The 20,825-nt window shown below is 44.5% G+C and overlaps 2 protein-coding genes across 3 annotated transcripts in view; one reads left to right on the plus strand and one right to left on the minus strand.

Annotated features, from left to right (window-relative positions):
- C39H18orf54 (chromosome 39 C18orf54 homolog) overlaps positions 1-20,825 on the minus strand; it is a 41,842-nt gene that overhangs the window by 17,009 nt on the left and 4,008 nt on the right. The window lies entirely within an intron of this gene.
- Positions 50-18,397, plus strand: LOC144731388 (anoctamin-5-like). Its single transcript, XM_078612405.1, has 17 exons — positions 50-55; positions 570-776; positions 1,527-1,634; positions 2,262-2,377; positions 2,821-2,955; positions 4,116-4,221; positions 4,980-5,040; positions 6,052-6,197; positions 6,840-6,914; positions 8,369-8,594; positions 9,786-9,952; positions 11,327-11,424; positions 13,145-13,275; positions 14,240-14,445; positions 15,118-15,323; positions 16,540-16,645; positions 17,903-18,397. Exons 1-17 carry the CDS (start codon positions 50-52, stop codon positions 18,281-18,283), a joined length of 2,481 nt encoding a protein of 826 aa, XP_078468531.1. The 3' UTR covers positions 18,284-18,397.

Raw genomic sequence — 20,825 nt, forward strand, 5'->3', positions numbered from 1 at the left:
CATAATGGTTGTGATGATATTTGCGATGATCATGCATGTGATACAGAGTATGATGGTGAGGGTGATGATTATAATTTATGACGTTCAAAGATAATAATTGTAGCACTGGCATTATGAGATATCGAGAGACGTAAATATACAAACGGATTAGAAAAACGTACATTTGATAAAATATGCATATTAGCAACATTATATTGACTATTTTTAGAAAATTGAATGGGCTCGGGAAGGCCACGTTGCTTGAAGGGATGATGTCTGCTGGCCGATAATGACATTAAGGTGGCAGCCAAAGGAGAAAACGTTCCTAAGAGGATGTATATCATAGAGATGGCGAGATAAGATTGGCTCATGTGCGTGTGCTCATGATTAGGGCAATTGGTGGGACAACTTGAAGAGTGGGTGGGGTATGCAGTTGAGGCTTTTGGCACGTTAATTGTTGTATTATAGGACTTTGAGAGATGGCAACAACTTGGGGAGACCTTCATCCATTAGTGGACTGATTTTTGCTGTTGATGATGATGATTCCATGTGCTCGAGGCTAAGCATTTAATACGTTTTAAATCAAACAGGTGCCACTCAAGGAGAGCGACCTCCCCCAGGCATCAGGCTCAAACCGTGGGCCTCTTCACTACCTGGGAAATATTCATCACCTGAACCCGGGAGCCGTGCCCAAACAACCGGACTATTTCACGGCACCCTTCCGGCGTTCGCAGCAGGACATCTATCCTATAAAGGATCATGACGTCCTCATCCCACCGGCTGTACGCAGCCAAATCGTACGTTTGTATCACGAATGCTGCATCAATAGTAATGCCAGAATGGGGTGTTTTTTTAGCAATAACATCTTTGAATTTAATCGGGTTTTGTTGTGTTTTTTATCATTTAAATTAACATTTTTAGCTCTGTATCGCAACTCGTGATCTCTGAGTGACATGTGATTAGAGGTGTAAATCATTATGGTTTATTAAGAATGCCTGGATTTATGGTTTAGGGGTTGTGGTAATATGCCCCCCTGTTGAGAAAGCTACCAAATTTCTGGGATGCTTAACCAGCAGACATGGTGAGCTAGCAGCCCCTCCCTTTGTAAGTCCTGCCCACATTTATATAACCACACCCACTCAATCACTCTCCCCGGCACAACAAAAGAATAACAGACTACCGGTGATATGGTTCCTGGATCCTGGTGAGCAGGTATTGTCGAGCCATTATTGTGGTCATTTGGGGTTTTGATAGTATTGTACTTTGAATAAATTGCCTTTGTGAATGGGAAGCATAGAGAAAATGTCTCCTTGAAATATGGATTCTGTACTTGCTGAAATGGGTCCATATCTACTTCAGTTTTTGGGCGTTCTGGGACCATTCCGAGTAGGGACCCAATAAGAGTTGGGAGCCCATTATAACTGTGTAGGCTGGTGGTGGTTGGAGAGGGGGAAACATTTCAGAGTGGAGTGAGTAAATAATAGCTCACCCGGCCCTATGTGTCATGTATGTGATGTTTGTCATGCGTGTCATGTGTGCTCACACAGGTCTACTACATGCTGCAAAACCCCATGACACAAGACAGCAATAACATATTAAACATCAACCAAATGATTGAAAATGGCTGCTATACTGCGGCCTATCCACTGCATGACGTAAGTTGTTTGGGGGGAAGGCGGTGGAGGTCACACTGACACCCTACGGGAGGCCCATGTACGACAACTGAATTGCACACCTGTGTATAGGACGCTACAGCATAGTCTAAAGCTTACCACATACTTAACATTAGTGTCCCACAGAGATGCGCCGCATAGGTGTCCAAGTTCCCCAGCTCACTAAAGACACCTCTGATTTGCATGGTTGGCTAGATACGGTGCAAAAGAAGTTCAATATACATGCATATGAAGGGACTCCACGAGCACTCTAGAGAGCCATTCTAAAGGGTATTTGGCCGACTATTTCACGTGGGACAGAAGTCTTTGGGAGAATTAGAAGAACCCACACTTCATCCTACAACACGTGACCAACCAATAGACTAACTGTGGGCGCACCCATTTATACTGCTTGGTGGGCAGAAGCAGCGCGATTAAGAAACGTGGTCATTCTTTTAACTGTCGTTCCCATGAAATCAAAATGGACGGCCTCTAGGCTTGCAAGTCCAGTGCAGTGTTCCTCCACCAATACACCACAGCAGCACCACGGCAGAGTTTTGGGGGGTGGAGTTGGTTATTTGTGAATGTCCATGCAGTGTTTGTGACTAACAACTGCGTTCCCCATGTCAGAGTGAGTGTGTTCATCCCACCAAGAACCCGAACACGCTGGGCGACCGCAACACGCTGCGACGGGAGTGGGCGAGAGCCGGGCGCTCTTTCAAGGAGCAGCCTCTTGACCTTGTGCGGTAAGTTCATGCCCTATCCACTGCTGGATGAAGACTTCCCTAAGCCTTCACCATCTCTCCCAGTCTCCTGATGCAACGATCCATACAGCTCCTGCACACATGCTGATTTCATTACTAAAATCTCTGTGGTGCACATCCTCTCAGACGCATTCCTTCTCTTGACTGCCACACCATTCTTAGTTCCGACCACAGGCCATCGTCCCTCTTAGGGACGTGCCCTGTCCAGGAAGGTCCTAAGGCTGGACTTGAATGCTTGCTGGGAGTTGATAGCACGGACAGCTGGGGAAATAGAGTTCCAGAATAGCATTTGCCCATGCCTTCCCTCCTCTTCACATTCCCCTCCAGCCCATGGTCCTTGCTTACATATTCGATAGCTACACCGCTGGTGCCATGTGCGGTTGGTGATGTTTGCGCTGTGTGTGCGAGTGATTTTGTCGGCACAGGTCATACTTCGGGGAGCAAGTGGGGCTTTATTTTGCATGGCTCGGCTTCTACACAAAGATGCTGATCTTCGCTGCAATCGTCGGCCTGATCTCCTTTTTATTTGGAGTATTCAGCAAGGACCGTGACATCACTAGGTACTGGCCCGACATGCATACAGACAAATGCATACAAACACACACACACACATACACGCATGTGTCAGATGTAGAACTCACACAGATCTCCTGCATGGCAATACAGACTGGACAATGAGTATCAGCAAGCACCTACTAAGGCTACACACAAGTACATATACACGTACAGTACACAGAGACATACGTATACACATATACAATCCCATGGGATGCTGCCATGGTGTAATAGTTATATCACTGGAATTGCAGTTTAGAGATTTCCAGTGCGATCGCCTGGCATGGCAGCTGAAATAATGGCTAGGTTTCTTCAATTCTCCCACGTATGCTCAGCAGTATAAATGGAGACACCGCAGTTAGGTGATTGGCAGTTCACATGTGGTGGGGTAAAATGTGGGTATTCCTACCGTGTCCAAGACGTCTGGCCAGCATGGACGAGTAGGCCAAATACCCTCTCGAGGGGCAATCTAGAGCATCCTTAGTGGAGGACTTTCCACCAGCAGTGGCATGAGCAAGCAATTGCAGGGCCACATCTTTTAACATTTCACCACTAAATGTACATATGCACAGATATACAATCTCATTACACAGTTTATATACATATGCAGTACAAATACATTCAATATATTGTATATGTATATATGTTCCAAATGCCTCTGTTTATATAAAAGTAAATCCAAAAAATCGAGCCTAGATACAATATTTCGGACAATCCGGGGAAAATTAAACATTGTTTTGGATTGCTCAGAAAACATGACATCTCCCAATGTGACGTCACTCTCACGACGACACGTATCACGTGGCATCGGGTTACGTCACTCTTGTTAACATTAATATATTGTACATCCTTACAAATTGTAAATAATCCGAAAATCAAAAGCAAAAAAAAATCTTCAAACCCAAAATGTTTAAATGTGAAATGTATCCTTATAATCCACTTACACACATAGACTCTGCAGGGCTGCATGACGGACAGCGGGGAGGAAGTGGGTGCTAAGGTCGAAAAAATGCTTGACGTTAGCACCCATCATTTAGTCTGACTTTGTTTAAAGGGAGGGTAAGACACATTCAAAGGCGGCATGACCTTTAGGCAAATTATATTTCTCATCCAAGTGTACTATGCCCATTAGTGTGTTTATGTTCGTGCGTGTCTATGTGTGCAGTGGAGAAATATGCAACAACACCATCGGAGGATCCCTGGTCATGTGTCCTCAATGTGACCAAAAATGCACCTTTTGGAGGCTAAATGAAACCTGCGAGACTGTGAAGGTATCACACAAATGCACCATCCATGTTCTCTCTAAATAAGGATACTTATTGGTTATTGGTGCTGTGCATCATTATCACAAAACGAACTCACGTTGCTGAGATTGGATCATTAACATCAACCATGATCATTAGATTGTAGCATATCATGCTAAACACTATGCTGCCATTCGTGTGGGTGTTAAAAATTTTTATTATACTAATAATACACGTGTGATTGTTTTGAAGGTAGTTAGTTGTAGTTTTAGCAAATAGGGCATTTTAATGGACTAAGTCGATGGTTTGACAAATACATGAAAATGAATGCACCGTCACATCCCAGCGGGAATACAAAAGTTACCTTGTCTGAGTAAATCCGACACGATGTCTTTCATGAGTATTTCTCCACGATCAATACAAGTGGACAAAGTATTTTTTAAATCTGAATTTCAGTGCTAATTAGTTGACATGTCATGCCCAAATAATGATTATTCACTTTAAAGTGTCTGAAATGTTTGTCCACAATCAGGGAACTGCCCATTGCCTAGTTTGCTGTTTGTCACATTTATGCAGATTTGTTTGCTACATTAATAGAGCTATAATCAGGCATTGTAGAACATTCTCACCTCCACAATTTAATGGATGTTTCATGAGTGGTTAATCTATTTTAACTGAGAAATCAATCGATGCATCGTTACTTTTCTGCTGTCGATATTGAAAAGACGCGGATGCTAAGATTTAAGGTTTATTTGTGACTAACACCTCTGATTGTGCCGTTGCAGACTTCACACATATATGAAAATCCGGTTACCATATTCTTCGCAATTTTCATGGGACTTTGGGGTAAGTGATGCGAAGCATTGGAACACATTGTCCAGACACAATGACAAGTATCAACATGTATGCAATGATGATGAGCACATTTGGCCACGTCCGGTGTGAAAGAAGTTCAACATACACACGTACAACAATAAACCATCATGTCTTGCAATGTTCGTATGCTGTGATCCTGACAGTCCTATTATGAACCCACTGCTCAATGAGGGCAAATTTGGACCATGACAGGCACACATTGTCCTACTCTTACGAATGATAACCGAGAATATTTAATGTCCACTGTGAAGCAGATGGTGTGTATTTTTTGTATAATTAATACACCGGCAATATTAATCGGGGCAGCCACAGAATTTGAACCACGAACCTCTGCAACAAGCAACGAATTGCGCTACCCCAAGGCGATTCCATGAAAAATACAAAGTGGCCAGGTGGCTCAGATATCAGAGTGCTGCGTTGCTACCGCTGAGATTCTGTGTTGGAATGAAAGTGGCCACCTGCGATCAAACCAGTTTCTCAATTACAGTGAGATGATGGTCTCAACTCAGTCACCGATATCTGCACAACAAATAAAAAATAAATCCATAATGTTACATTTGGTTCTGTACTTAATTAGGCTACATTCCAGCTTGACTATCACGTAACAAACCGCTACTCTCCGTGGCAAAGCAGTTGGGAAAAAAACTACCCCTACTGTGTGGATCAGAGATCACAGAAGTAGCTCTGTGACATTCGCTTTTGTGTAACGATTTGTAACACGAAGAGCAGCACTGCTCTGTTAGAGATCCAAAAGAAAACTCAATCTCATGCCATTTCACTCATAGTGCAAGTGGGATAAAAATGTGTAAATGTACCAAAAAAATCCAATAAAGGTATTTATGAAAGAAGAAAAAAAGTACTAATGAAGTTACTTTGAAAATGACATTTAACAGACTACATTAGGTAACTTTTGAACCCTTGAGCAATCGATAGTCAAATTACTTTTCAAAGTAATCCTCCCCGTGTGGTGTGTGACAATAGCCACGGTGTTCCTGGAATTTTGGAAGCGACGCCAGGCGTCGCTCGCGTACCGCTGGGACCTGACGGCAGCGGCGGAGGAGGGAGACCCCATCCGACCGGAGTACCTGGCTCGCTGCACGACTACGAAATGTAACATCATCACCATGGTAATGCTTTCTGCCGTCACCACGGCGACTACCTCATTGCACACACACACTTCTGTTTTGTACTTGTTGCATGTGTAACTGTTCACTGCTTTCCTCGTTTTTCTTCTACATATTTGTTGGCCTTTGCACAATTGTGTTTTCCTCCCAATATTATCCCGATTGTCCTATCGGCATCATTATGAAATAATGTCCATTGGGAACTCTATGTTATGGAAAGGTCTGCTGAAGCAGATGTTACAGAATTACTTCTAAGATCCCTTCAAGTGAACACATCATTCCTGCTACAAAAAATGTTCATGATGGTCAAACTGATCTTTTTTAATTCTGAAAGGTGAAATTTGGCCAAATTAAAAAAATAAACAAATGTAATATTGGTGACCAGGCTGATCGGCGTACTACTTCGTTTATTTGGAGGCAGTTTCCTGGATTCAAATCAAGGAATCTCAGCGCTGCCAGCTCAACTCTCAGACATCAGAGCCACCAAATCCATCACTTTATATCATCCCATGCTTAACTAGTAGTGGGGAAAACAAACAATGGTTCATCAGTGAACCTTAACGGCTCACACTAACATTGGTCACTCCGACAGACTAATCTATATACAAATGCATTTCCGTCTGTGTCCGTGCATTGTGAGTGCAGGAGGAGGAGCCTCATATGCCTAAGAGGACACTGAGGTTCCGTTACTGCCTCTCCGGGATCGTGGTGTTGTTCTGGGTGAGTCCGCCAACTCAACAGCAACATTGAACCCCTTCTCCTGATCCAGTGAGCTCTGGCCAAGTCACCTGCTATGTGCCTCATCTTGGAGGCCAAGCAGGTTTTGAGCCTGGGTACTGCACGAATGGGTAATCATCATGCACAAAATGGACTGTAGGCTGCTGCAGAGCTACCTTGTGGCCAACAGAGAATTGCATTCCTATGCTTCCATCCTTTACCAACTTGTACTGGTGTGCATGGTGAAGTATGGGAAAATAACCCTGGCAACCTGCACAGGTTTGGGGAGGCCATCATCCAGCGGTGGATTCATATACGGGTTATACACATATATCTTTACTTGACCCAATCCCAAACTCCACACTGGGCTCCACCAGTCAGCATCGCTCTCAAACTCTGCTCTTCCTCCTGTGTGATCCATTGAGTGATTACAATTGAGGGTATAGATGCATGCATAATTATATAACTTACAGCCCTTTGTCAATCCAATCACCTGAAATATCTACAGGTAGCCCAAGGCAATGAATATATCATGAGCCGTATCATGTAATCCACCTGCTCCTGAAAACCTCATTTTGGGTTTCTCGAGACCAGTCCTCGGCCTTAAGGCCAGATGAAAAACATGTCCTCAGCTCCATGGCCTTGAGAGTGTGGCCTCAGTCCGAGGAGTTTGCTTAGAGGTACCGACTTTGACACTGGCCTCATACTAGAGCACCCAACCTTGAGTGGCCTTGACACTGATTGTGACCTAAAAATCTGCTAGCCTTGGCGTCAGCTTGGCCTTGTGGCTTTTGGTCTCAGCCTTAGCATCATGAATCCCGGCCCTGAATCCAATACTCCTTTTTCCAACTGGCACATTCGAGCTCAGCCAGCATGGTGTTTTCATGGTTAGGGTGTTTTCCACTGGCTATTAGCTGTGCTGAACGAGAACCAAACAGAAAAGCTCTGACCTCACAAGACATCTGAACCTGGCTCGAGGTCCAGCAGGGCCAGGGATAGTAGTTTATTTCATAATCTTGCATCATTCTCTACAATTGACCAAGTGACGTTACCATTACACGTTCATTGTGTGTGATGTTAGCGAAACGGCTCAGGTTCTGTTTAACACGTAGGCTTTTCACAACCAATATCATCAATAATATAGGTTTTTTGGGTTAGATCGCATAAAAATATAAATGTGTCATTAAACCCGCCACCACCCGACACAGCCAATTAGTAAAGTTGTTCACGTAAACAGAACTTGCCAATTCGTTACTAGTACAGCAAATCCACAATATTTGCAATCTGAGTACGACGTTTTGCCAGTCATTTGGTTCTGCAGTCGACAAACGAACTGGCACCTCCCGAGCCACACCAGGTTAGCTCGGCACAGCTAACTCACGGCTCGGTTATTCAGTGGAAAAGAGCTACAAGACTGTCAATCTCACCCACCTCTGTGTTTCTTGTGTTACTGGCAGATCCTCCTGATTCTTGCTGCAATTTTGGGTGTGGTAGTTTACCGCCTGTCCATCTTCGGCATACTCTCCTCGAGTATCCCCAATCATCTGACCGAGATCAAGGTGATCGGTGTCCTACTCACGCCTGATATGGTTACCACCATCACGGCCTCCATCCTCAACATCATAATCATATTACTACTCAACAAAGGTTACGACAAGCTGGCCCTCGTCCTCACTGATCTGGGTAGGTGTCATCACCATCTCGGTTTGCATATGTTTATTTTATGATACGCCGCCAGAGAACACATGTAAATTTGAAGCTTGGATAAATGTTGTGCATGGTAAATAATGTCGCTGTAAAAATGTCATCATGATTTTAACCTTGCACCATGGGGCCATGAATAGCAGCATCAGTGCATCATCCAGTCACATGTTCAACTACTTCCTGTTTTTGTCAGAACTTTGTAAAATGTTCCTCCAGTTTCATTCCGATTGGGCTATCAGAATCGTGTCTTGAGATGAAGTATCCAATGGGATCTCTCGTAGACCAGGGCAACCCTTAATGTTATGAAATGGCCCTAGAAGTGAATATCACTGAGCTACCTCTGAGACCCTTCATTCAAGTGAACTCTGGTTCACACATTCCAGGGAAGCACTTTTCAATCCACCCTGCCACGGAATATAATGTTCATCTCGTAACAGTCAAACTGCCCAATCTCACAACTAGAATTTCACCAATTTAAGTGAGGAACCAAATGTATTATGTTACAGATGTATATGCCATCATTAGTAATCGTCATGAAGCCATAAATTCACTGCACTTGAGAACACATGTTACTAGAGGCCGCTGCCTGGATTTGAACCCAGGATCTCAATGGTGCCAACTTAGCACTCTGATTTCACCTCTCGATGCATTTAATCACTGAATGTAAATGTGGGCTGACCCTCACTGCTGCATTGCTACCTTCTAGCCAGATGTTAGATATCTGCTTGTGTTGCTCAAGTTGCCCTCTATTGAGCCCTTTAATAGTCATTTATCCTGCACGGTATCCATGTTGAAGCCTGCACCTCTGAAAGATGACCCATGAGAATGACTAATATACACCTTAAAGACATTTGAAAATCATCATACGGACAGTGTAAATCGCTTAATTTCAAATGGAGACTGAAGGACACTCCACAGGGCGAATGTGGTGAACACCTGGTAAACTGTCACTCATTCTCCAGAAATATCTTTGAAATTCACTTTTCAGCTTCAAATGCATTTTAATGGATATCAAAGCACGTCACATTGTGAGATGTTGCTATTCCTCAATGCGGCATCATTATCAGTGGCTTTTTCTAGCCTGTGTGCCGGAAACTATATAAGTAACATCAAAACCGATTGCCCTGTTTGATGTTTGTGTCCATGTGTGCCTTTGTGTCACACCCACAGAGATGCCCAAGACGCAAGGAGAATATGAGTATCGGCTGACGCTCAAGAAATTCTTATTTCAGTTCGTCAACTTCTACTCGGCGTCTTTCTACATTGCATTTTTCAAAGGGAAATTCATCGGTTTCCCCGGAAGCTACACTTACTTTGGAAATTGGAGAATCGAGGAGGTGTGTAGATCCGAGGGGCTGGCCCTGTCTTTTCTAGGCTGTTTGTACAACATTTTTACGTTTTATTTTTATAGTTGATATTTTCTCCAACAATTGTCTTCACACCGTGCTGTTGGTGAAATGTCGAAATAAAGACTCTTTTTTTTGGAACTCTAATAGGCCTTATTGTCTTCACATCCCAGTCACCAACTCTAGCATTAACACAGTCTCCGAAGTAAAAAAGTTTACAAAACCAGACTTGAGAGCGCACGAGGTCACCATGAGCAGAACACGTGTTAGATTGATGCAATTGGTAACCCAGTTACCTAGGAGGTGTTCGTTTATCACATACTTTGCAAGTAGTACCCTTGTGGTCTCTCATTGGACATTTTCATTTCTATATCGTAGTTATCAAACAACGCCATTTATTTAAAATAATATATTTGATCATCCTAAAAAATGTACAGTATTTCAGCCCCCTAAAGGATATGTTTAGCCACTACCTATGAATCACTGTGGTGCAGTGGAGCACGTTGTGTTAGAGAATGGCCCTGGAATATGATATCAAGAACGAATTCTGGAGTAAGGAATTAAGCATCATTGCGTTGTGCACACGTGAAATCAATGTCATTAAGACAGTGTTAATGACACGTAGTTTAACATTTACATAATTGCCATTCAGTCACCCTGAGTATTTGCAGTCACTCTATGCGCGGAAGAAAGTCCATTGCCCAAAATGTGCACCTGTTGCTCATGTTTCTGTTTGAAGGCAGAGTTGCTGACACATGAGATAATTACAATGAGTATATTTGGTGTTAGATTAAGGTGCCTACTTCTCCTGCTGCAGATTTGCAGAAAATCGTCACGAGGGCGATCCATTTATTGATATCCTCTCAAAAACAATACAGATACAGGATCGAGAATACAGCTCATTATTTAAGTGCCTCTGTGTTTTCTACCAACTTAATTTCATGTTTTACGATACTTTTTCAATTAGAAGATGCTCTGGAATTAAACTGACCTGATGCTAAACACCAACTGCAGTATGCATGTTGTGTGTTGAACTTCTTTTGCACCGTACACAGCCAATCGTGCGCATCGGATGTGTGGGGGAAGGACAACAAACGAAAAATTATCAGATGCGCCACCATTTTCTTTATTTAAAATAAATGGGGGGAGGGGGAAAAGTGTTTCTTATAATCTGGAGAATATTGATATTCTTCATCACTGTCCACTAACATATTGAGCCGTCACTTTTGCAGTATGCAATTGCCTGAAGAAGAGAAAGTGAGAGGATCATTAGAAATGATGTGTGGTATCCATATATGTATTACCCAATATTTAATATCTTCAGTGTTTAACCTGAATCTATTCTCCACCCCATTCCCCCTCCAGTGTCCCCCAGAAGGCTGTCTCTTTGAACTGACTTCTCAACTCACTGTCATCATGGTAGTGAAGCAGATGGTTGGCAATTTTCAGGAGGTCATCATCCCGTAAGTATCACATGAACACACGAAAGCTGTGAAGTCTGATTAGAGCGTTTCCTCGTTTAACGCGGTAGATGCGTTCCTGAAAATTTCTGCGTGAAGCAAAAACGCGCAAACCAAGGAATTACTGAGTTAATCACATTTGCACAGTAAAATCAACCTGAAGTCATCCCATGGTGGGATAAATAACTCAGGGAAGGCTGCCGTGTTACTGTATCACTCGGCATACTTTATCATACTGCTCAGCCACGCAGCTCAAGAAAGTAGTTCATCGTCGACTGCTCAGGAACGCATGATAATGGCCGCGTTCGGCGTTATAACAGTGTGCGTTCCGCATTATAATGGATACGTTCCGCGTTGTGTGAAAAGTTTTCCCCAAATAGAAGAACCGTGTTACAGTGAAAATGTGTTGTGTGAAAACGCATTCAGTGAGGACAGGCCAGATTTATGATTATACCTGACAGATTAATTATCGGTTCAATGACTCACATTATTGGAAAACATGGCAAAGGTTGTAAAAAAGAAGTATAATCTCTGTTCCCACGTATGCCAATGGATGGTAGGTAATGGGTGGGGCTAGCTGACATCACCATCTATGTCACGCTGGGCAGGGCTGTCAGGGGGTTTCCCCACCTCCTTGAAGGAAAATGTTTTGGCGATTGTCAATTGTAAAGGGGCTTGTGTAATCAATCATGAAATAAGTAGTCGATTACAATTTTTAGTTGAACAATAAATCATCTAATCGTCCCAGTTCTATAACACATGAGATAAAGATCCCTGATATAGCCTACACAGACTGTTGGAGCAAGTGTTGTTATTACACAAGGGGTGCTCACTAACAGCATGGCACAGCACCATGGCCGGCCATCTTGTTTCCCCAGTGTTGATGTTCTTCAACGCACCAAGAACTCATTAAGGCTGATTTGACTTAGGGGAGGCTCAGGACTGGCTCAGATAATCACCATTAATCTTAACCGTGGCCAGGCATCAAACTGTAAAACACAAAGATGTGTGGTATCCAAATCTGCAGCAGGAGAAGTAGGCACCTTAATCTTATTATAATCATCTCGTGTGTCAGCAACTTTGCCTTGCATACCTTGTTAGAACCATTTGGGCACAGTACGTACATGTACAGTGCTATCAATCCAATGAGGGGTGCCTCATGCCAGTTGGATCTTGGGGCTTATCTGACCATACATCACCACTGTGTTGAGTTCGGGTTGGTGAAGCTAGTGCGCAGGGCTGATTCAGATACTACTCCCCATTGAGGTTAGCCACGGCTGGGAATAAAACTCGGGTCGACAGCTTGTTAGCAGTATGCACCAGCTAAGCCGTGAACACCAGTCAACTGGACAAAGTTCACCTCGTGAGTATCATGCGTTATTCCGATCAGACGCTTGCTACTTAGTTTCATAATATTAGACAAGCAACTCCCATGACTGACAGAGTGTAGTGGATTGACAACGGGCTAAATGAAAAACAGCTACTACTTAGGTTTTCGCAGTTATTCTGTACAGTTCTCTGACACGTTTTGTGTCATATTGCATATTGTTTGGCATGTCTTGACGTTTCGCTCCACGTGCTTGGGATGTTCACATGGTACAACCTGAAAACGCAGTGTAAAGCTATGAAATAGCCAACCTAGAGTTAATGAACGAATGAATATGCGCGTGTGTAAGGGCGTCTTTGTGTCTGCACATGCGTACCTCCCTCCACAATTCCCCAGATGGTTCAACAATTGGTGGGTCCAGCGTCAGGCAAAGCAAAAGCCTGAGGCTGTCTACACACGCTGGGAGCAAGACATGGACCTACAGCCCCAGAGCCCACTTGGACTTTTTGATGAATACCTCGAGATGGGTACGATGAGCTCAGAGGATCACACTACGGAGTCAATGCGTTTTACTTTATTACAAAAAAAACAATTGGGTATAATTTGACTATATAGGCACGTGTGTACGGCCCCTTGTGTATCTGTCGCACAAGTTGTGGGAGGTATATTGCCCATACTTCGGGTTGTTGAAGGCAGGGAGCACAGACGTGAGAGCTTAAATGTACAATCCAACAATGTAATTTGCTGCACCGTTCTCTGCTGCTCACAACCCCCGCAGCCCACAACAACTGTCGCATGGTCACCCATCCAACCAATTTCCAGGATCAGCTTTCCTTAACTTCTGTGATCTGATTAAATCTGACGCATACTTGGTTATTTGGCCATAGGCATCAATCTATGTATATACTGCAACATGAGCATGCGCGTATGTGCATATGTACAGAGTTAAGTTTTAGAAACAATAGGAGCACATATTTGCTCCTCTTGTCCGCTAACCAATGCAGCTACGTTGGTCAGCTTGGGTTTCGCTTTCTCCCAATACTATTTATTTAAAACTCTTGTGCATCATGTCCACTGTGGTTAACTGCTGTGATTTGTTGGAATTTCAGCCACAGTGCATATGCCTAAAAATGTGTGGTACAGTTAATGGAGTCCTCAATACAGGATGTGATCTAGTCATTATAGCCATCTAGTGGTGGAAAATGCTGCAAAATAAACCCGGGTGAATCAGAGCTTAGCATTAAAGATGGTAGTGGCTGGTCGCATCTCAGTGGCCATTGTAATGGACACGAGAATTTTGTGAACAAATGATATGAAAATGTGATCATATTTTGGGGGCTTCTTTGACTAAAAACACATTCAATGCATTGAAAACGTGTTTTATTTGCTTAAAGTAATTACAGCATAAGAGCGCTAAGAGTGTATGTCTATATCCTGTTTCACTCATCATCCTATCTTTGCCCCCCTACCCCTTCTCAAAATATACCCCAGTTATCCAATTCGGTTTTGTCACTCTCTTCGTGGCATCATTTCCACTTGCGCCATTGCTCGCACTGCTCAACAACATCATTGAAGTGCGGGTAGACGCGTGGAAGCTCGTAACAAAGATGAGGAGGCCTGTGGTTTCGCGAGCAAGTGGAATTGGAGCCTGGGCCGACATTCTGAGTATCGTGGCCACCCTCTCCGTCGTCACCAATGTAAGTCGCCAGATTGTCTGCTTGCTTTCTCGCTCAATATCCCATCCTGTGAGTGACGTAACATGTCATGTTAGCCGTGTGGGTTCTTTTTACCATACTTCACTATTCTGGTCATAGCAGGTTTGAAAAGAGGTGGAGTGGGGGGCCATGAGTGGTTCGGGTATCACTCGTCACTGATGCTAGCTGTAGCTTGAAGTCAATTGCATGTGTGCTGAATTCAAAGTGCAGTGCACGAATCACTGCACCACCACTCCCATCCACTCTCTCCCAAAATCCCACTGCCACTGCTGGCAGAAGGGCCTCAACTAAAGGTAGCTCTAGAGAACTCCTGTACACGGTATTTGGCCTACTCTTCCATGATGACCAGACATGTTGTAAGATGTGGAACTACCTGCGCTAAAACAGTGATGAACCCATTTATATTGCTAATTGGACAGAGGTGGGGGAGATTTAAGAAAATGATCCATTGCTTCAACTGTTGTGTCAGGAGACTGAGCTGATGACTGCCAGATTGCAAGTCCTTATGCCAACCATTACACTCTGGCAGCAACCCCCCAAATTGTATTTGTGAAAATTAATTTAATTGCCAAGGTGAGATGTTCAGAAGCCTTGGTAAAATCATTGCATGCTAAGTGACCGCTATCGCTGTGTCTCCGTATGCTAATTCCACAGTCATGCATCTTGGCGTTCACAACGGACATTATCCCACGCCTGGTGTATTATTATGGATACTCAGCAGAGTATGGCTCAGGTTCGTCTACAATGCATGGGTACACGGAGGACAGCCTTTCAATTTTCAAGATCAGTGACTTCAAGGAGCAAAATCATCCCAACATCCTGCCAGCCTGGTTTGATCCAGCAATCCACACAACCTGCAGGTTTGTGCTATTCAGTGTCATGTCCAGCTTTCAGGGGGTGCCGTACCTGCGAATGTGATGCACCGATCTCTGGATGTTGTCCAGGTGGATGCGACATCCTTCTGGGTGCGGTGTCCTCCTGGCTCCGCCCCTTCCTGATTAGGCTCGTTCTCTTCCTCTTTTCACTCCGTGACTTTCCTTTTTAAGACCCACACCTCCCCTAAGCCCCACCTTTGTTTAGGCCCTGTCCCTTACCCTGCACACAGGATTTGGCTTTGTTGGGTAGTAAGGGGTTGTGGTAGGGTTGGGGGAGGAGTGTGCGTGGTGGGCGGGGACAGTAAAGATTGGGGGGGGGGGGGCATTGGAGGGGGGAGCAGTGGGTTGGGGTGGGATGGCTTCACAACCAAAGTCCCACTTAGAGAAATATAATAATAGATTGATATAAATTATAGCTCATTGTTACCTTGCTAAAGAGTAATGTCATTTATCTATCTATCTATCCAAGACTGCTTAATTGAGTCTCAAGATCCCTTTTCAGGAAGACCGTACATGGGGATTCCAGTTTAAGGTGGTTTTATGCATGTGGGATGCAATAAGAGGTCCTGGAGAACCCATGATAATGAGAAGAAGCTTAAAGATCCACACAGACAAGTTTATGAAACAACTTGCTCTACAGCCATCTTCTGGTCACCTCACAGCACAGTTAGTTAGGAAATTGATGCGATCTGCCAACCCTTTCCTCTAACGTTTTTGAATTGCTGGCATACACAACTATAAGCAATATAACCATATTGATCGATATTTAATATAACCTTACTTGACTATGACCAAATCACCACGAATACAGCTGATCTTAGACTCCGGAAGTCAAGCAGGCTTGAGCCTCGTTCGTGCTCAGATTGATGATCACCATGCACAATGCAGGTGCTGTAGTCTAGGTTGTCAGCAGTGGGTAGTTCAGCAGCAAAATTAACAGTTGTGCTATATTACTCTCCATTATCTGTGCTCCCTGCCTTCACCAACCTGGCACGGACCACCGCGAACCATGGTCAAAATAGCCCCCACAAGTGCACGTTGTGGGAAAGCTCTCTTTCAGAAGCAGATTTTTAAAAGGGCTTTGAACGCATATACTGTTTGTGCACAACCATACTTGTTCCATTTAGCGCTAACTCTACTCTCGAGGCACTTTGCTCAATATAGTCCATGCGTGCTTGTGGTTGTGATTGCACGTGTGTAGGTATCCAGGTTATCGCTACCCGCCGGATCATCCCCACGCCTACTCCGTCACCAAGAAGTACTGGCAAGTACTGATGGCAAAGCTGGCCTTCGTCATTGCCATGCAGGTACACATCAACATGCACACACATACACACATTCATAGACCCATTGAAAGATAAAGGTACAGCCCTCCAATTACTTGCTCATGTCATTGATGGCAGAAGGGCCCCTGCTATTGGGAGCTCAAGAGGGACCCTTAAGATATATTTGAACCTCTCTTCCACACTGGTCAGACGTCTTGGGAAGAGGTGGGAGTTGCCACACTGGACAGCACCAAACTCAGCCTACCAATTGACTGTATGTACCCCATTTACGCTGCTAGGTGGACAGAGGCAGTGGAATGTAAAAAACTTTCACCATTGTTTACACTGCCACGATCAAAGATCAATTCACACCCGCGACCTCTGGATTGCGAGTCTAAGTGTGCAAAGCCTTACACTACGGCACCATCATATTGACTCCTCTGTGAGCAGTTGTTAAGGTCAGCAGAGCAAACCGTGATCATTGTCCATGGGTCATTACAGATAATGCCAGTAATGCTATTACACCTCACAATTGCACAGCATTTCAAATAATAGTGGTAATACAATACGCACTGTCATGCAGCAAACGATTTATGTTGTTGATGACATTTGTCACACGTAAGCATGTGTGCGTGTGGGAAGGGGAGCGGCTGCGTAGTTGTTCGTGAACTGCGCAACCAATCCTGTGTGGCCAGATTACTATTCCTGGCCACAGCCAACATCAGTGGAAAATATTAGAAACAGTGTTGGGCTTCCCTTAAGTTGCTTCGGTCTTAAAATGAGTACTTGATGAAGTGTGTGAAAATCATCACTGGCGAGATAAAGGTGCACACCACCCCCACAGGCACTGTGCCACCCTTCATAGATGCACTTGTCTCAGTCTGTGAAAGGCTACACAGGGAATCTTTGTAGTGGCGACATGGCCGAGTGTAAGTGTTTGCTAATTGTTGCGGTAATTTGCGGCTGCCCAGGTGAATACGGTGGTTGCATTAACTGTACATCATAAATGTTGCCTGCTGCATAGTGAACGTAAAAAAAACCATTAAATAATTCAAAAAAGTGGCCTTTGTGGGTCAGTGCCTCGGTATAATTTGCCAAATTTTCTAAAAATCACTCAAATTACTTAATTTAATTGGGAAAAACGACGTAACAATATCGTATCCCTAGGCTGCAGGTCATCGGAATAGTTGACCTGAGATGTGAAGCACTTTGAGATGCTGCCATATTTGATTTAGTAAGCACCCTTTACATGCAAATCCTGAAACTGAAAATCCTTTTCCTGTGTGTGGACGTGTGCAGCACGTGGTATTACTCACGAAGGCCTGCATTGCATACATCATCCCGGACACGCCATCCCATGTGCGCGCCTGCATGCGCCGCGAGCGCTTCGTCGTGCAGACGATTCTGCAGAAGGCAGTGCTGGGCCGTCTCCGCAACTCCCTTCTCACCGATGCCCCCAGCTCACCGCCATCGCCTCAATTCCACGTTGAGGATGAGCAGGCAGAGATGGGCCTGCTTCACTGCTCGCTGCATGCGGAGTCTCCTGGCGCATCGCACCCACCCCAGCGGTGCCACATGAAGAATGAGCAGGCAGAGAAGACTGGTGACAACTCACTGCTGAAGAGATCCGAGGAGGAATCAAGCAGCGAGGATTCGTCAACGGTCTTCTACAGCGTATAAATCTACTCTGACTGTTAAAGGAGGCTGCTATCCTAACCCTGTTTGCACGTGGACACGGACATTGCAGTCAAGGACTATCTGTATATATATATTAATAAATACGTTTATAATTTTGTATGTCTCAATCATCTCATGTCTTTTCATACGAATCACGATGTGAATGAGGAAAACTAGAAATTATTAGTTGTTTTGTATATCTTTTTATTTTGGTTTAACACGTAGGCTTTCGTGACCAATATCATCCATAGAGGTTTTTTGGGTTAGATCGCGTAAATATATAAACATGTCGTTAAAACCCGCCACTACCCGACACAGCCAACTAGTAAGGGTTGTCACGTAAACAGAACGTGCCAATTCGTCACTAGTACAGCACACCGGTATGTTGGAGAGCCAAGCCACAACATTTACAATCAGAGTACGACGTTTCACCAGTAATTACAACTAGCTTCCTCAGGCGACAGCCAGATTTGTGGCGCTCTCGCGCAAAGTGGGGGGGGGGATTACAGAGTCAACGTACATTATGCATGTGCATTATGAGAGCCCTTTGATCTTGTCCTTCCTCTCTGTTGCGTATTAAAATAGCCGTACCAACGGTAATCCCTATTGAAGTATGCTGCCCTTTATAGGCATACATTTAAATAATGTATTCTTTGTTGGCACCCGTGTTCAGCAGTAGCAGAACACACGTGCCAACAAGGACACTCAATGGATTTTGATGTTGAAGTTGTGTGCAAAACTAGCTACTACTGGCCAAGAATAATTCGAGAATCTATCGAAATTGAAAGAAATAAAAATAATTTTTACAGTTCGGATAGCTGCTGCCTTTGTGCTGCATGGAAGCGACTCATCTAATAATACATTAGATAAAACTCCGAGTACCCACTCAGGAGGTATAGTGGTAAAGCAGTGGAGAAAAAAAGGCACATTTTAAAATTTGCCCTAGTTGAATGATAGAGTCGATACACACAGCAAGTGAGATTAAGAAAGCGCATCGGAAGAAATACCGGAGGAGAGAGAGAAGACAATTGCCTGCTGGAGAAGGAAAGGCATTCCTACTGAGGGAGACAAGTTGACAAAGATTTTAATATTGGGAACCAGTGGCGTGGCTCGATCTTCCCTATGTGCGCAACACGCTATCGAAGGAAAACCGAAAATCCTAGTAAAAAGGCTAAAATGAGCTCCATTTTTGTAAAAGAGCCCGATAAACAATAATCCCATCCATAGACTGAGGAAGGAAGGCAACAGCCTGAACAAAGGGGAGGAGATTACGACGGAGATGGGTTGGAGGTGGAGAGAAGGGGTTGAAGGGAGGCTGTGAGAGCGGCTGCACATTCAAGGAAAGCGGCGTAGAAAGAGTTGAACGGGGGACATGGAGACAGCAGAGACAAGGGTGGATATAGAGGAAGGGAGGAGCTTTCAGTGCTCCTTACAGGAAACCCACAAAACTGAATTTCCTAAACTCGTGTCACCTCCGTGACAGCAGCACCACCAACGCCACAGACTCACGCTCCCCTATTCGACAACACCAACTCCATTGCCGACCAGCCACGAGATGGCTGCTCTAAACACCTCGGTTGTGGTGTATGCAGCAAAAGACTTCCGGCTGGTGAGCAACCGGCCATAGCGAGGGTTGGAAAGAAACTGAAGCACGGGGCGACTCCCACAACCTTCGGGTATTTCCCAACTGGATGACATCTTGGGATGAAGCCAGAAGCAAGCCAAATCCGCACTCAATAAATGGGACTTAACAAAGATCCCAGACAAGCCTCCAGACATGTCACGGGAGGCTCGGGTGTGAGAAACCAGACTCCATGTGGGGTCCTCCAGACCCTTGCACTCCAGTTCATCTATCAACATTTGTAAAAGGAGGACGTCTAAAAGCAACGTAGCATGGCTGAGGTACGATGGTGAGAACCACGTTCCGAGATTAGGCGCCTAGACAGGTTGGGGTCCGAGTTAACGTTTAATGGAGCTCACCCCAGGACATTACGGATAGAAGGGCAGTGTGTCGGCACAATCCGGACACCCTGCTACACCTAACCACTCTGCTGCACCGAATTCCCTGGTACAGCTAAACACCGGCGCGATTGCGCTCAAATACACACAAACTCTCGCTTGGCCAGTTGGTACACAGGTTGTCAGTCACCAACCCATGTAGCAACTGAATGAGATAGGAGTCGCACCACACTGGTGCCCACCTGATATTATTGTAGGTTGATCAATGCAAACACTGGTAGCCTGGTGTTAACATTACCTACATTTAGGGCCAAATTAACCACGTAAGACTAGGGAAGCCCCTGGACAATGAGCTGTGGCTTACTTCGGAGCAACAGATAGAAGTCCTGCTTACACACTCGCTCATCCTAAATTAGTTATAGGCACATTGTTCCACATCGTTCTGTACAACAATCACCATGTGCCCTCAGTTACCTCTCCTGTGTTCATCTCTCAGTGAAACACCCACGGTTCAGAACACGCACGCTCAATACCCAGAAGCAGAGGTGTGGACTCGAGTCATGTGACTTGGACTCGAGTCAGACTC

The sequence above is a fragment of the Lampetra planeri genome, chromosome 39, assembly GCF_965212315.1.
Source record: "Lampetra planeri chromosome 39, kcLamPlan1.2.h2, whole genome shotgun sequence".
Taxonomy (NCBI): domain Eukaryota; kingdom Metazoa; phylum Chordata; class Hyperoartia; order Petromyzontiformes; family Petromyzontidae; genus Lampetra; species Lampetra planeri.

Excerpts from the sequence above, each read along its gene's own strand:
- LOC144731388 (XM_078612405.1), top strand. Across the intron at positions 1,635-2,261 it reads CGGCCTATCCACTGCATGAC|AGTGAGTGTGTTCATCCCAC; the intron begins GTAAGTTGTTTG and ends TCCCCATGTCAG. Across the intron at positions 15,324-16,539 it reads GCAATCCACACAACCTGCAG|GTATCCAGGTTATCGCTACC; the intron begins GTTTGTGCTATT and ends GCACGTGTGTAG.